General features: G+C 38.6%; 1 protein-coding gene across 1 annotated transcript in view; it reads right to left on the minus strand.

Annotated features, from left to right (window-relative positions):
- Positions 1–2,597: 2,597 nt before the first annotated feature.
- AKAP7 (A-kinase anchoring protein 7) overlaps positions 2,598–18,475 on the minus strand; it is a 93,420-nt gene continuing 77,542 nt past the window's right edge. The window contains 1 exon segment of the mRNA XM_059833095.1: positions 2,598–2,797. Coding sequence (XP_059689078.1) covers positions 2,598–2,797 — 200 coding nt within the window.

The raw sequence follows: 18,475 nt of genomic DNA on the forward strand, positions 1-18,475 counted from the left end.
AGAAACTTATTTTATATAAGGATACAGTAATTCCAGCCTCTCTCCTCAGCCTATGGAATAAAGGAACACACTGGGCTCAAAGAGTCACTGTGCAGGGATTTATAGATCCACTTGTGAAAGCTTGGGTTTTTTATCTCCAGTGATGATGGCAAATTCAGATAATCTTTTTTTTTTTTCTATTCTAGAGCAAATCAGAGTCTAATTGTTAAACTCAAAATCAATTTTTGAGGTTGAAAAGTGGATAGGGACCTCTAGGAAGTTGTACCAGCAGCTCCTTCTACTCCCACACTGCCCAGAGTAGAAATTAATCTCTAAATTTTCAGAGTTTTTCCATTTAGAACAATAACGTCTTGGGACTAGCTTATCTGCATGAATTTCCTCATACGGTTTCAGCACTCAAGCTCTAGATCAGTACCTTGGCACAACACCTGTGATTCATACCAGCACTGTTTCTGTCAGGTTTGTTACTTGCGAAGTACTTCATTTTATTAAAGTCCCTTTGGAGACGGATGAAAACGTACATGGAGTGCAAAGGAAAAAAAAAGTACTTTATTGTGAACATGGCTTAGAGATGTATGAGACGTATTTCAGAACGTACTGCTATATATCAAATGAGAAAAAAATAAGCTATGACGCATGAGATAAATGACCACTGCTTGAGACCAATGAAGAATATGCACAAAGCTGTTCTAACAGCACAATTCTGATACCAATCACAACATTTGTCATATAGCATTTATGATCAGAGGAAATTTTAAACAATGTTTATAAAAAATGCAAATATTGGACCTACTCCTGCTGTACTCCTGTACATCCAAAGCTTCAAAGTGAATCTTGCAGGCATGTGGAGGGAACAAGAAGAGCAAACTGACCCCCCACCTCAGGCAGCAGAAGGTAGAGATGGAGGAAACATCAAAAACAAAAGACAAAAACACAGTTCTACAAAAGTAAAAAGGCAAATATTATCCCAAGGAATATTATTATTTTTACGAGAACTCTTAATTGCAGCATCTTGACTCCATTAAAGCTAATGAGAGTCTCCCATTGAGATCAGGGGAGCCTGAATCTCATTCTGAAATTTAAAACATTCTTGCATTAGTGTAAACATCAGCAGAAACAACATGTCAGCATCTATACAAGTACTCAAGTGCTGTTTAAAAAAAAATAATAATAATAAAAACCAGACAGTGCTAACCCAAAATGCCAGTACATATCTAAAAAGGCAGATAATTAAAAGAGTTTTTTTCAAATATACATTTTAAAGTCTTTAAAAGCATCCATTTTTTAGTATTTGTGTATCATTACGAGGGAAAGGATCTATGAGAAAAATCTGAACTATCTGTAATGATAAAGGAAGGGCACAGTGTCTGCTCAGATTTATTTGAAACCAATATTTTTCCACTTTGGAGTCATGACATATACCTGCACATTCAAGCGTGTTTCAAAGCAGTGCTGAGGAGTGGCTGTACGCCATCATTATGAAATACACTACTCCTGTGCAAGTATTTCAGCATTGTTCCTCATGCGTCATTTATACCCATTCATATTTTCAGTAAAAAAGAAACAAAAAGAAAAAATTCTTGAAGAGATACTTTCTGTCTTTAAACAACCTGATGAGATTTTTACATCATGGCAATTTACAATCATGCATTTGGAGATCCAGAGTCAATACAGCTTTTCCATTTACTGTTAGAGTTGTGCCTGTCTTCAAACAGTTCTTTGCTAATTTTCGTGCGGATATCAGAACTGGATAACAGCTCCTTTATCTGATTCAGTCTGGATAACAGGGCCTGTGTTTCTCTGTGCAAAGCTTCCTTTACTAAGTCTGCTTCATGGATCTTTCCTGGAGGAAAAGAACAATATAATACATTTTATAGCAACTAATGTAATTTAAAGTCATTAATGTATGGCGATAAAGAGATCATATCTGGTTTGGACAGTATTAATTGCTCAGCCTTTTGCCCATATTGACTTTTTATAAAAAGGTACTTTGTCAAAAAAATATAATTTACATCAACAAATGCTACCAGAAAGTAAAGAACAGTGCAGTGTCATATTCAAGAGAAACTCCTGCCATATTACATACTGTGTAATAGTATCTGCGATGAGTATCTGTAGTAGTAATTTTTAGCTTGGGGTTGACTGCTGTTGACTAGGAAACAGCACGTGCTCTCACATGGAGTAAGCAGCCCTGCAGCAGTGCCAAACCCTCGGGCAGAGGGCATTGCTTCCACTTATGGCAAGGCCTCTTCCACAGCCATTCATGACAAACCAAAAGGCAAACGCAAAGGGTTCAGTTTCTCTTCAACAGCAAGGAAGGGACTCTTAGTATCAAGAGCCAGTGAAGACTGGAGCTGCCTGCTTCATCATTCTTGTCTTTTTTCCACCGTCCATCCTTCCCAGCATTCAACAGATTTTCAGCAGTGCAAGCACTTATTAGACAGTGTCCTTCGATTCAGAACAAACTTTTGATAAGAGACTCAGAAAGCAGAGTGCCTGTCACCCAGCACCACTTAGCAAATTTCAGCAGGGAGCTGGGACATGTTTTTGTGGTTATTCTTGGTGGGATATTTGCTCCCAGGCTTTTTGCATAGCGCTCACTTGCTGTTATCGTCGCTTTCATTCTTACTGCCACTTGCTGCTTCTTCAGTTTTCACAGGGCTTCCATCAGTCTGTCTGGTTTTGTTCTGTGTTTCTTCTAAATATTGCTGTACAGCCTTCAGCACCGCATTCTCCACCAGCCTTTTGCTGAGGCTCACCAGCTCTGCATCGTCTGGCTCTGCTGCATGTTTTTCACCTATGCGTCACAACAGACAAGAGAAGGAATTCACTGCCATGGAAAGATAGTAGCCGTAATGGTATCAGGAGCCTCTGACTGAGCTGGATTTTAAGTTGTTAGCTGCCTCTTCCCGATTGTAAAAAGTAATTTCCCACTGCTCAAGCTCTGAATCATTTATTCATTGCTTGTAATTCAACAGTTTCTCATTGGAAAAATTACTAAAATACTTTAAGTGCAGGTTAGAAATTTTTTTTTCCTAAACAAAGCATAAAACTTGGAAAAACCATATAGTCCCTCCCTGTCTCTCTTCTGTCTTCTAACCTAAAGCTCTGACATTGCAGGAATGCAAGCTCCAGCCGTCTATTCTTAGATATCTGCTGATAAAAGCAAGAAGCTGGCATTTCCCTGCTTTGTTAAGCGTTCACATGAATAAACATATACAATGAAATAACCGTATACCTAGTGAGGATTCTCATACGTCATCACACGTATTTTGAAATTGTACTTTTCCACAAATCATTTCACTAAAACTATATAGCCTACTACAGCATCTTCCTTTTATGGCGAATGCAATCCAAGAAAAGCCGATTTTATTGTCCGATTTCCACTGGCCATGTAATTTTCCACTTTGCAATTTCTTGCACTAGGTAAGTAACTGCTAGGTAAATAACTGTTTCCCCTCCAACTATATTTAAAGGCCATACTTTTAATGTCCTTTTCTGAAGTTAGCATTCTGCAACCAGTAATAAGGGGCTGCTTAATCACACACATCTGGTGAAAGAGATACTATTGTATGCTCTCAGCACAAAGATCTGTACTGTTCAATTATCTAAATTTGGTTTTTTTGTGTATGTAAATTTATTCAAGTTTGCCAGCACATATAGATTATAGTTATAAAAGACTTTTATTTATCTTCCTAGTGGATTGCACAACCCAAGAGTGATTTCACTGATAAAACATAATTCATATGGGGATTCGCAGGGGAGAGGGAGAGGTAAACAAAACTCTTCATTTTCAGAGGCAGAGCCTTTATTAGCTGTTAATATGAGCCTCCCGCTCTGGAACAGCAAGACAGACCAAACTCTTCCAGTTCTGGGCCTCCACAGCACTGTTACTGTGGGGAATGAAGAACTGCGCTCTCCAGCTGAAGAGTCATCAAACCCGACATCAGTAAAGCATTTCATTACATTTTGGAAAAAGTTTGGAAAAATACTCTAAAAAAAATGCTAAAAAAGGCAGCTATAGGAATAGTCTTGGTTAAAACAAAATTAAGTAAATAAGAGAAAACATTAAAAACAGGTTTAGCATTTCCAAGAAGAAACATTTTAGGTTAATATGCGAGTCTGAGGGAGGCATAGGCAGTATTCCCAAAACCACTCCAACAGCTACATACTCCACACTCTCTGGCCCACTGCTTACCATGTTCCTTCGCTATCTGTAAATCCTGGGTTTAAGTCTGTCCTTTAACTTACTTAGAGAAGGGACTTAATTCAGGCTCTTATCTCTCAGGAGACCTAAGATATATATGAGCAGCATCTCCTCCCAGCTTTTATGAAGTGATCCTACATGCTCCTTTGAATGCATGTCCCAGTCTATTTATTCACTAGATAAAAAAAATAACACTGTGGTTTCCAGTTAGAGAGTTTCTTATTTTTCAGACTTGCCAGTGAATCACAGAAATAATTACTCCCACAGCTCTAATGATCTGTCCATGCAACTCTGAACAAAATCAATGGGAAATATGATGCTCAGCCACTCTGACACTTGACCCTATAGTACTTAATATGCAAATATGACTGATCAGTCAGAGGGGCCTCCAGATACCACAAAACGGTAGTAATTATATTTACTCAGAATGTAATTTTACTTGTAGTACATCATGTATTATTCTCACAGTCTAAAAAAGGACAGAGCTCTTCTTAAATATTTTCTGCAAAACAGCTCTCATTTACATGTATAACATCCATATATCTACTATTGCATTTAAAACTTCAAAGTAGATAGATCGCTGCGTAAGTAATTTCTCAAGCATGAAAAAAGACTACTTAAAATGAGCCTTTAAAAAGTACAGTTTATATAGATACAGAAGAATGTTTTGGAGGTTTTTTTGTTGTTTGTTTTTAATATTTTGAGACATTCATGGCTCACCAACAGTCTGGAGTCAAGTCTATAGCACCTCCTAAGTGAGCTCTGCACTCCCACTGGGAAGACATACACGGGATCTGACTGACATGTGAATGCGAATGCGTGCACATCCCTGTATGAAGAGTGCCCTTGGATTTTTCCATCCGGCTACCTTGGTGGACTGGCACATGGGGCTATATGGTTCACTCATGCTCTGTTTATATTTTCAGACTCCCTAAATAGCCGTTGTGTGAGTCTCTGTGCAATGCTGAGGTTCATTGGCAAGGTGGTAGTATACTATTGTACCATTCCTATTCATGACTGTTGACAAAAAGAAATAGTTCATGTAATAATAAAGGGTATTGAGCATCTGTATTTACTTGAATATTTAACACACGTATATGTCCTGTTTATATCTCTCTCTCCATGCTGCATCTGCTGCTTGCCTGCTTCTTAGATGTATACAATTCCCTTGCAGCAGGCAAATGCTTCTTTGTGTAGACTGTCTTATGTTATAGGAATTATCAGAATATCAGTAAAAAGTCATTGTAGATATGAATGTTTTAGACTTAAAAGGGAGGTTTAAAAATTCAGAACTGCTTTGTTTGTAAACTCTGTTCTGAAAAGGGAAGGGATATACCACGTGCCCTGTATTTGCATCTATATCTATGCTGTGCCTCTCAATGTAGACTGTGCCACTACTTTATTTCTGTGTCTGTGTATAGAAAACTTCCACTGCCGCCTTCTGCATGTGGCTCAGAATAAAAATAAAAAACCTTTCATTTTGTTTATCCCAGAATTCTCTTCTATAATTTTTGAAAGATGAAAACAAATTCGTACTCTGGGAATGTATCTCAATGCATCCATGCTAAGCAGTGCTTTTTATTACTGAAACTGAAGCATACCTACCGTCCTGAAATAACCACCATTTTTTTCAAAAGGTAACTATCAACTCCGCAGAATTATTCAAAAGAGGCTTTATAATCCTACAGCATGCTGCCAGCTCCCTGGCATGAACCAGATCCCTGCAACCAAATCCAAGTTTGGATTCAAATTCACGGCTGTATCTCTCTACTGGACTAGGTTTACTCTCCAAGTCTACACCCCCTTACACTTTACAAGGCTCATCTGGATTTTGAAATACTGCATTGGAACAAAGCAGATTTTGCGGTCCTGGTACAGCATTTTCATGGTCCTGACACAGCCTGCTTTAGAGTCCATGTGGATATCTCAGATTTGGAGAGAGGCAGGACAGTTACTTGGATCCCTCTCCTGTTTATATTACTAGCCTATTTTTTTGTGAGAGATTTAACTGAAGGAACCAACAGTGGATCGCTTTTACAGGAAAAGCCAGTTTTACAAACTTTTACCAGCTCCAAGACAACATTCTGCCATCCTTGCCTCATGGCCTCAACATAGTGCATTTTGTTTTTCCTTCCAACAACCTTTCACCACAACAAAATAATGCTAAGATAGGGCAAATTATAAATGAGACCCTTGGCCTTTTGAATAGGTGACTGAGACCAGCTGGGAAGTCTGTACTCTGGTAGCAGTGGTTACAGTCTGCACCCTGAGGAGGGCTGTGGTAACAGACACACCTCCGTCTACCCTTTGGTTCATCAGTTTTCTAACACTGCTTTTATAAAATCTAGAAACAAAAAAACCATGAGGGACTGAGGCAATCTTTCAAAAACTAATCATTAAGAAATTATTTCTGAATGCTGGAAAGCTTCATTTTTCTACTTACACTGTGCCTCTCACTGACACCAAGAGGGCGAGCCAAGTCACTGTTGCAAACACTCAAACTTTCACCACAATAATCCCTTTCTATGGTGACTCCTCAGTGGCTCCAACTCATAATAATCCCTCACTATAAGATAATTGGTTATTACCTCCTTTGTACAGGGGCAAAAAGCTTTGCTGGTGTGCAGTATACCGGGACTGGAAGGAAGGAGACAACTACCCTAACTATTGATTGACTAGGAAACCTTCAGCAGATGACTATCAATTATTTCTGCATATGATAGGGTTAGAGAAAACAAAGAAAGGCCAATAAAACAAATGCCAGACAGATTTCAGCATGTGAATTCATACCGTTTGCGATGTCAGTGGTTGTGCCTTTATCATGGTTCACTCTCTCTATGTTATGAGGAAAAGAACTAAGAGTGAATACATCATTTATACTCCCAACTCCCAGGCAGATGTAGACTATTGCAAGGCTGCCATGCCCAGCTGCAGCTTGTAGAAACATCTAGTTTTTGCTACACTCGACCCTTGTGTCTGCAGAATCTGATTCAAAATTAAATTAAATCTCATTGACTTCCACAGGAATCAGATGAGGTTCCCACACCTACATACTGAACTGCAACGTCCTATGCATCAATGTGGCGAACATTTTCTTTACTGAGGACTTTCAGATTAATTTGGTAGGCCATATATAAACAGAACTATAGCATTAGAGAAATACCATCCCCCCCTCACCCTGCAAAGACAGTGAGTCCACAGTCCATAATAAATTGAATAACAAGCTATAACCAGCCACCAGACTGTATGCTTCCCACCCTTGAAACAGACTGTGAATGAGCCAGCACATTCAAGATCATGGTTTTGAAGTAATGAACACAAACATGAGCTTGTGCCCGTATCTAATCAACACAATAAGCATAGACAGGGAAGTCAAAACACTGAACGTTTCCTCGTTAATTAGGAAGGAATTCCATGAAATGTCTTGAGTGGTCACTTAAGGAATTGGCACAAATAAGGCACTGAGAGGAAGGGTGAAATTACAATCTTACTATGACATGATGGTGATGACATCTGTATTGCTGGATGCTCCCAACTGATGTTAAACAGCGTGTGTAGTTTAGCTTTCCTCTTGGAAATGTAATAAACCTCTTTGGTTTTATAAATGTTGTTCTGTAAATACAGAACTGTCGAACAAGGCAATACAGGCAATACTAATCTGTCCTTTGCGCTGAATAAATGGGTTCCTACTTTGCTGGAAAGATTATTTTTTTTTTAATTTGATTTGGCCCACCATGGAATAAACCCAACAAAAACAGGAATTTCTAGTGAAGAGGAAATTAAGGGTGTTGCAGCTATTCAAGGAAAATGGTGCTCTTGCCAGTTTCAGTGATGACCTCAGGAATACCTGCAGCTCCCTTTGAGCTGGACGCTTGGCGAACATGGCAAAAGTTTGTTTTGATTCAGACAAAACCCTTTGAAGCTCAGTGATCTAAAATTTCTGACCACCTCTAACTATAAGTTGAAAACCAGGATGTGTTCTGCTAAACCTACTCTTCCTTCTACGAGCACTGAAGGATGCGATGCCACAGGCACGAGCCTTCAAAACGAAACAAAACAAAACATAAAAAGGTAACTAAGACTCTACTCCTGGCATACTGGGAGTTCTGTTAAATATTTTGGGTTTATTTTCCTATTAAAAGAGACCTGCTGACAGAGAAATTTCCTGAATGCCTTTATGTAGTTTAATGCTTAAACTTAATGAATTTATAAGTAGTCTAGTGTAACAAGAAACAAAGATAACATAACGGCTGAAGGAAAGAAGATGGCTTTAAAAGCGGTGAGTTTTACTCGATTGTCTCACCGATACTCAGGTAGAGAAAACAGCCCAAGTCACAAAAGTGGTTTTACATAATCACAGGAACATCCACCATACATACTGACAATGGGAGAACAAAAACATCCAGGCAGATTGTGATAGCAAACATCCAGGCAGAATTATTCACCCCCCATCACCACCCACCACGCTACCTGGTGCTAGCAGCTTGAGGGAAACGGTGAGCAGGAGCCGCCTGGGCCAGCAGGGCTGGTGGGGAGAGTGGGAGAGTTCCTCCTCCCTCCAGGACACAGCCAAGGGTGAGCCTCCCACTGTTTTTAGAGCCTGAGAGAGACCAGGCTTCCCCGGGAAAAGCTGAATTCTGGAACGGGTACAACCCAGTAGCCCCCCGTCTTCAATGGCCCTCCAGAAATAATACTGAGAATGTAACGCACTATGGGAGACAGCGTAGGTTGCTCCCCCATCAACCTTGGTCGTCAGTGACCACAGACAGAGCTGGATGGTCTTGAAGGCAGAAAATCACCCAGCTGGGTCACTAAGCTGAGGGGAGTGTAGGCCCAAGAAATGCAGCAGCTAACCAAAATTGGATATACACAGATTTTAATTGCCAAAATCCAAATGTGTTGCCAAATCCTAAAAGTCCCTGCTTATGGACCAGTCAACCATGAAAATCGAACGTTTACTCACAAGCGTGATGAGGGAAGTCATTTAATATACATTCACCTCTTGTTACTGTTTCCTGTCTTTCTTATATTCTCTGTGAACTTCAACTTCATTTCTTTAGGATTCACCTGTTACTATACAGCTTCTGATAGGACACTATTTTGGTTGAGAGTTCTTCGTATTACTGTCAAAGTAGACTAAAAAAAGCAACCTTTTTTGGACTAAGACAGATGTTAAACAAGTGTTACTAAGTGACTCTTAACAAGTTGATCCTGCGTTGTTGCTCCTCCTGAGCTCAGAAAAAGACTCCATACAATCTCATGCTATCAAATAGTCTCTCAGTGTGTGTCTTTCCTCAGGGAAAGCACTTTTGAATATATCTGTAAATTATGGAAAGAAAAGTCAAATTTTAATCAACATTTAATTATTTCAACTGCAGTAATATGAGTTGTGAAAAACAGCTGCATACTGCTTGAACTGCAAAAGGAAGACAAAATCCTGTCCAAAAGAGTAACATGTAAGTATAATTGCAATTCAAGAGGATATCCAACAGTGTCCATAACATACTGTAATAAGGTGCAATTTTTATGGAAAAATGTAATTTGCAAGGTGTTTTTAACATCTCTGTAATCATACTTAATTAGACCCTAAATCTAATGGAAGAGGGTTAGAGTCACCTCTTTTGGTAGGAGTATCTGACATAGGCATGAACTGGTAGTGTAACTACATCCTAAGGTTGTCAAAATAGAAGGGCCTAATCTCTTTCCCCCAGGATCTTGCATGAAGGAACTAAACCCACTTCATCAGTTTCTTGGGCAAACCATGAAGTTACGTATTTTTGAGCGTAAGATTAGTATTGTTGCTGTCTTTCATTTCATGGCTCAAGCCTACAGAATCTGACCAAATTTGTTAACAGCTTTGGGAAAACTAACATAACACCCTTAAGTCAATTTGAATGTCATTAAAAAAAAAATATCATTAAGTACTTATCATGGCATTTCCTATCTTAATCTCCTTTACCTATTATATATTTTGCCTTAATTAATGAAATTAGCATTATTCTTTCTTCCTTCCCTTTTGTTTGCCACATAACCTCCACATTAAATGTGGGGTTTTTTAAAAGCTAGAATTTGACATAAGTTTTCACTCTGATTTTGAGAGATGTAGCTGTATAAATGTTCACTGCTATACCACGTACAGGCTTATGAAAGGTTTGTAAATATGAATTTTATTTTTGACACTTGGAAAGATTAGTTCATAAAAGTTTAGACGTCTCTTTAAATGCTATGGCTCTGAACCCATAAAACTACTGCTTAGGATCTTCTTCAGGACAATCTCTTCCTCAACTTTAATCTCTCTCTAAAAGCTCAAGTACACTCACTTGCAAGAACAGTGAATCTTGACATCCAAAGAAAAATATTCAGGTAAGATAAGCAACAAATTCAGACAGGTGTTTGGTCACAATAAATTGCTCTGTGTCATGGGGTTTTTGGTCACCTCAGCCACGTATAATCAGAGTAGCTGTAGTTAAAGCGTTAAGAATGCTGAAGGTATGACTACAGTTCACTTAAGCTAGCAACAATTTTTAGATTCCTGTGAATTAGACCACAGCATAAAGAGAGATCACTTAATGAAAAGTTTTTCATCTGTGGATGAAAAGAATTGAAATGTCACCATGTCATACAACTAAATTTAATGCAATCAATCGTTCACATAAAATAAGCAGACTTTATAATCTAGGATAAGAACAAATGAAAGCATAAGAATACTAGAGGACAACAATAATTTTTTTCCCCATCATATTTTCTTTATGAATAGTGCATGTATCTTAAGTTGATGAACAAGCACCTAGTAATGAAAATTAACATTATTCTGGAGTCTGTTTCACCATTAGAAATCAAGAATAATTGAGTCCTGATTATTTGTTTAAACCAGTGGGCCTTACTTTCACATCTTTCCTATGCTAAATATCAAATAGTTGTAAAAGCATTTTCTTTGTGAAACAACATAAAACTCCTTAAGAATATAACCAACATTTCCCTACCTAATAGTAACACTTCTTTCATGAGAGTAATTCCTCCAGCTCTTACACTGCACTTTAGCAAAATAACAACTCCCTCTTTCTCTTCCCCCATATTTCTACTTCCTCAAACTTAGTGAGTCAAAGCCTATTCTAGCAGCACTTCAATGAAATCAATCCAGAAAAATACGTCTGCTATGCCAAAAACTGAACAAATCCTCACAACTTTTGGTAACTTACACTCTTTATCATAATGGATTGCTCATTACCATGCCTTAAAATTGATGGTTCTCTTCTCTTTTCACTCCTTTTTCCATTTGCAAATTTTTTATCTCTACCATAGAATCACACAGAATCACAGAAACCCTAAGGTTGGAAAAGACCTGTAAGATCATCAAGTCCAACCATCAACCAGCAAACACCACCATGCCCATCAAGCCACATCCCACAATGCCACATCCACACGCTCCTTGAATACCTCCAGAGAGGGTGACTCTACCACCTCCCTGGGCAGCCTGTTCCAATGCTTCACCTCTCTCTCAGTAACGAAATTTTTCCTAATATCCAGCCTGAACCTCCCCTGGTGCAACTTGAGGCCATTTCCTCTTGTCCTATCACTAGTCACTTGGGAGAAGAGACCAACACCCACCTCTCTGCAACCTTCTTTCAGGTAATTGTAGAGAGCCTACACAGTATTCACAATTCCATCCCTTCCTCGTTGGCATCCTAATAATTCTAATTCTGTCCCATCAACATCAATGGAGAACCCCTTATTTATGCCAGCTGGTTGTCTTGTCCTTCATTTCTACCAGGCTAAACAGTTCTAATTTGGAGTTTCATCTTTGATTCTTCACCCCCTCTTATTTTAATGTAATATTTTGCTCAGTCTTTCTCCAACTCAGAGTAAAGGAATAAAGGTTGGATATTCATGCCAAACCCAGTTTTTGCACTTCTCTTCGCTATATTCAGAACCAACTGCGAAATCAAAAGCACGTATTTTTTCTTCACTCCAGCTAAACAGCAAGGCATTTGATTCCATAGTTCCCTTTGCCTTTATGTTTTCCATGTAGAAAACTTCTTCCATCTCTATGTTTGGTTACAGGGGGCAAGAAAGTTCATTAAGAATGAGAAGAAGGAAGGAGACAGACAACGGTTCCCTTCGAGAGCAAATTGTATCATTCACGATTTTGAGATTTCCCAAGATGAGTAAACACATATAATATTTGCATGGCACAATGCAATGTGGTTTTCACTCCAGGAATGCAGGTACAGCTATATATCAGAGGGTTATGCGCCGTTACCACCATGCGCTGGTGCCACCATGGGGCACCAGAAGCAGTGACCTAGAGCATTTGAGAATTAGCCTGTCCTCACAGCCTGGATGCAGCACCATGTTGATCCAGCTATCCTGCTGCTCATGTAGGAGCTTATACTTGGACAGAGTTTAACCACATAACATGTTTTTATCCAAAGTATAATCCTGTAATCTCTTCTTATTTTATGCCTTCTACAGCAATTATGGGTAAAAAAGGACCAAGGGAATGAAATTAATCTTTCAAAGCAAAATTATGCACTTCATTTGAGATGGAGTTAGTATTATTATTCACTTGTGCTGAAGCAGGCATTACAGGCAATGCCTCCATGATCTGGGTTGCGTTATACCAAGCCCTCTATCCTTATTACATTTGGCCCTCCTTCCAGATGTTTCAGTCTAATTATAACAGAGAACACACACAATGTGTGAATAGGACACACAGGTGAGATCAACGGAAAGTAACATTTATTTCATTAAATCAGAGAATCAACAGTGTTTCAAAACATGCAAACACTACACCAAATTTCATTTTAACAAGAGAAAGGTAATCCCAGACTTTAGAAGGGCATTCAATCACTAGAACTCACCTTAGTCACAGATTATATTTTGTAGAACTACACGAATAAGCTTTTCATTTTGTGCTGGAAAAACCTCTCACATTCTATTAACAACGCGCATGTGAAAAGTAAAAGGGGAGCTGAGAGGAGAGAGGAAGAAAGGAAAACCTTTTTGATTGCATTAGGCTATATTGGATGGTAATGGATTTTTAAGACAGCAAGAAATGTTACTCATTTGCTGATTCTCCTCAGCCACCATAAGTGCTGCAGAAAACATGCGTGATACTTAATATGTTTTTGTTCAATCCTGGTGCTTTGTACTAAAGTGGAAAATTTAATAAAATACCATTTAAAAAACTATTGCTATGATGTGAAACAGAATGAATAACACAATAATAGACCACAGCATAAGACATTTCTCCTCTTGGCAAAAGGATACAAGTTATCCAGCAAGAGAAAATTAATTATCCATGCCTGAGGATTTAACTCACAGGAAACTCGGCAAGTGCCCAGATTAAGTTCACCTGAGACTGGCAGATATTCAAAGGGTTAAGTCATCAGCAGAAAAGATAAAGTTAATGGTGAATTTTGAGATTTTGGGGGATTGGCATCCAGAGGAGATATCTAATAAGGAGTGAGTTTTCTCTACACCAATTCAGGACAGCAATTCCTAAGGTTCATGAGAGTTACAGGCAGGGTCAGGAGCCTGACAAAAGTTCGGCTGTGTATGCTAACATGAGAATTACAACTCTGAAAGCACCAACCATTATAAAAGTTTGGCAGTGCCAAATCTATCACTGGTACAGTGCACTTTGAGCTCTTTGGAAGGTATCTAAATTTTAAACAATGTTTGTGGCTTCCATTCCATTTTCCTTTTGTTAAGGCAGGGTAACTTCCCAGCCCTTTCTCTATGCTGAGTTCCACAGCATATAGGATCCTTCTCCCCTACCCCAAATTCCTCTAAAGCTCAGTCCTCTGTCGATTCTACAGTTCAAGCTTATGGAAACAGAATCACTCAAATTTTAGGAATAGCAAAAAACGATTAGGTATTAAATATTACTAAACCAGTGATAATCAGCTGCTGAACAAGGTGCCAGTATGCCTTATTATGATACTTTTCAAGATACCTTATTTTCTACTTTGCCTATAATAATTCCACAAGTAATAACAGACCAGTGTCATCTAAAGGACAACCCCTCACTAGACCAAGGACTTTTCTGTGCCTTGTTTTCTTTGTTTGTCTCCATTCATCTGAAAATCTTGGTCACAACATTGCAAAACGTAGACTCTCTGCAGTATAGCATCTGTCACTGACAGGAAGCTTTCCCTGAAATATATACAAAAATGTTCTCTCTTGTTCTTATTTTGCATGATGCAATAGAAGTAATCCTGTGCTATCTTAACAGTTGCTTAATCATGTTAACCAGTTCCTCCTCCTGCCTTCGTAGCTTTTTTTTTTTTTGAAACTAGCTAGTCCTCACTCTCAGAGCACATGGGCTGTCCCCAAGATGGAGCTTTGCAGTTCCCTAGGCCTCCTGATATATTCCAAGTCAGTATAGAAATGTCAAATTTGAGAGTCTGATTATTTGTCCAGATTTTGGTTTCTAGAGACCTTTAATGAAACAAAATAAAGTAACTTATTTTCTCTTTCTTAATTATATGGTATCTTTAATGTTTAATAATAACAATTATTAAGAACAATAATGCTAAATAATAACAATTACATGGCTGTGCAGACCAATTGTATAATTTTTTTAAGAAATTGAATATTTTAATGGTTTTTGAAATAAAGGTTAAAACATGCCTATCTGCTTCCAGGAATACCACTCTCCATTACAAAACAAACCACTCAATTAGCTAGCACTAAGCATCACAAATAAGACTATATAAGAGAAAAAAAGAACATTTAAAACATCAGGTTAGGAAGAAGTAGACAACTACCACATTTTGGTCGTATAACACTTTCCCACTCTCAAGTGTGGCTGTTCTATTTCTGTAATAGATGTTTTTTCCATGTGTTACAATTTCAACATTGTGAGTAGCTCCACTCTAAGCTCACAGGGATTAGGTTACAGTAGGACTTGTCATACAGCAATACAATAGGTCAAAGCAAATGAGCATCTGAATTAGGTTAGCTGTTCATATATAGTAACAGAGAACAGTATTGCACATTTAGCATGTCACACTTCTTATTTGAGTGTAATATGGATTTGCTCACGCATCACTTTCAAGCAGAGAAAGAAAATTCAACTTGGGTTCTATGTTGACATTAGACAAAATGCCTGTCCTCACCGTAATATGAAAAGCACCTCTGAAACCCCGTGTTTCATTCAGAGGTACCTGGCTATGTTTACACAGGTGAGCTCCACAATGTCAATACTTGTTCTTTGGCTATGAGGCCAATTAGCAGAGAGCAGCTCAAGTCCACACTATTCAGCTCTGCTAGCCTGTGAAACAGCGTGGCTGCATCCAGACTGCCTGCTGGGACTGGACTTGGGTTGGTGCTAACTCCTAACCAGTGCCCAGGAGCTGCTGCAGAAGGTGCCCTTTTGCCAGGGCCAGAACTATGCCAAGGTCCACAGTAACAATTCGTGAGCATGAGCAAGGCAGTCCCAGCGCGCAGCCACATCCCCAGACACCCCTTTATGTAGTACACGGGAGCCCAAGATGCGTAGAGTGATCTGCAGAGCTGGAGTGTGTCTGTAGGTAGCAAAGCTGAGAAGTAAGTACATTGAGCCAAAAATCTGCATTTATGAAACAGTTACTTCTGTGGATTTCTACCGGCAGAGGTTTTGACTCATAAGTCCGAATCAGCCCAGCACAAATGAAAACAGAAATATGAACTAAGAACAGTTTCAGAGAGTAATGCAGTAGTAGCTAGAGTAACACTTGTGCCAGAGGACAGGATTTGGCTCATGACTCCAGTAAAGCTGTGGGAACAACACAATTTCCATTTCCTCTTCCACTACAATGAAATCCTACTGTTGTAGTGCTGATCTAATCTCCAGAAGCAAGGAAACAGAAAGGTAAAATTCATAACTAAATATTTAGACTTAATGATGCTTTCTACTTTTCAGGACAGGTCTTGCAGCACTTCAAAAAACCATGCTGCTCCTTCTACTGTTCGGTGAGTAACAAGAGGCACAATTTGTATAGTGAGTTGAGAGGCACTGTGCCAGAGTATACATAAAACTCAGTAAACTGAGAAAGGAGTATATAACACTGAATATGAGAAACAGTACTAAGGGGATTTCCATTATACAGAGTAAGGTATTTGGATCTTGTTCACTGAGAATATAGGGCAGCTTTTAATATTACCCGATAGCAATGGACTGTAATTTACCCTTTGGAAATCAATAAAAACATAATGTTGTAGCCTTTGCCTTATTCAATAGTATGCTAGGGTAAAGCAAGCAGAGCTCCTCTGAGAACCCAGTCTTCCTTTTTTTGTGGCAATGGTGTTACTAAGATAATCTTTAAATCATCTTAACAGCTTAAAAGACAGAATATCTCATATCTAGGTGTATATGGGGTGAACACAAAAAATGTTTTCCACTAATGAGAAATAATGTTTAACCTGCATACTTATAAAAGTATGAGAAATCTAATACAACACTTCCTCTTATTAAGTGAACATCTGCATACAGGCCAATCAGTGAAGTTACTCTCTTCAGTTCACCAAAGACATGTTTATGCATGTTTGCTTTGTCTTTTGCCCTTTATTCTCCCTTTCAAACCCAAAAGGATATGGGATAGCAGCAGACACACCGCTTAAGCAAACTAGTGTAAATGCAGATAATTTAAAAGTGAACTTATTTTCCTTCCAGGCTCACTCTTGCTTTAAAAAATCATGTTGGAAGTCTCCCGCAAGAGCCATTGGAGCCGACTACCAGCCTGATTTTTTAATGCCCAGGGCTGCAAGAACAGTATTTCACCCGGGCTCCTTCCCTTGCTGTGTACGTTCTTACAAAGAGGATTCCAGATGGAGTTGGCAATTTGTTGGCTTGCCATCTGAACCAATCTCTCTGATATTATTTATAGAAGGTCTGCTTTTAAATGGGCTAGCTGATATACTCATACATCCCACTGCAGCCCTTGACTCTGGGGGCAGCCAGCAGACTGTCACAGCCATGACACTCGGCAGGCTGGGTGCTCGGTTGGGATAAATCAGCACCATTCTTGCTTACTGCTGCTCAGGGTTTCATTTGACATTTTCACTACCACTTGATTCATGCCCCAGTAATCTGTCCCACTTCCGTGGTTTTACTTGCGTGTTTAGCAAAAATCCTGATACACTGTTAGCTTGCTTCTAATTGAATATTCCAACCAAAGTGTCCTTTTAGACAGCTTCCAAGCATTGCAGTACTAAATGGTATATTATTATTGAAATTATTATTTTTAATTAATATAATAATTATTTAAATTCCCAGTTTAGTTACTGTACATTGGAAATTTTTCTGAGATTTTATTACTACCAGAAAAGTATAATTTTTATTATACAGAAATAAATTCATGGGCAAAAGCAGCATGTATTCTTATTTGTGTTAAGTTGCAAATTGATAGACAACAGTTACCTGTCAATTACTTCCCCTTTACAAAAGATGAAAAGCTGTTACCCATTACAGTATATTTAAAGAGAGTTATTCATTTCTATTCAAGTTTCTGTTCTAACTTCATGCTGGAGATTTACAAAACAAACTAAGTGCATTTGAAAGATTTGGCCAAATGAGAAAGGGTATTCACCATTCTTTGGTCTGTACTGCTGTTTGTTTTTTTTGACCCAAGAAGCAGCACAACATAGAATATTAAATGCAATTTTCAGCTGTAATCTGCAACTGCAGCTGGTGGCCCACAGAAATGCCCAGGGCTATTTCAATGCTATTTCAATGCTATTACAGCAGAACTCACTCATATTCCGAATTATCGTAAAGCTTCCTTTTTCCTAAACTGCCACATGGAGTGTTTTGGACATATTCTTGGGCCTTTCCCCACCACAACAGGGCAAGGAAATGACTTATGGTGGATGGAATTTAAACTGGTATCTATATAACCTAAAAAATACAGGGCTCAATTCTGTATCTGCTGAAGCTTCCTGTCTTCCCAAACATTTGCCAATCAATTTAATTGAAGGAACATCAGTGTGCTCAGTAAGGAGATGAAGAAAATACTGCTTTTCCATTGGAATCTTCTCTTTTATTCATGTGGTTCTGTGAATGAAATACCTTCTGGAAACAATGAATAAAACGTCTGGCTAATGTCACAGTTAGAAACTTCTCCACATAAGCAAGTTTCCAGTGCATTACTTCTCCATGTGGACTGCCTGACTTTGTAGCAAAGCGTACTAAAAAGTCACTTGGCCATAATTTTTAAAATAGAGAGCAAAAGCAATAAAAAAAAATTATGGAAATAATTCATTGCATCAATATGCAGTAAAATT

Source organism: Gavia stellata, chromosome 2 (genome assembly GCF_030936135.1).
Source record: "Gavia stellata isolate bGavSte3 chromosome 2, bGavSte3.hap2, whole genome shotgun sequence".
In the NCBI taxonomy this organism is placed as follows: Eukaryota; Metazoa; Chordata; class Aves; order Gaviiformes; family Gaviidae; genus Gavia; species Gavia stellata.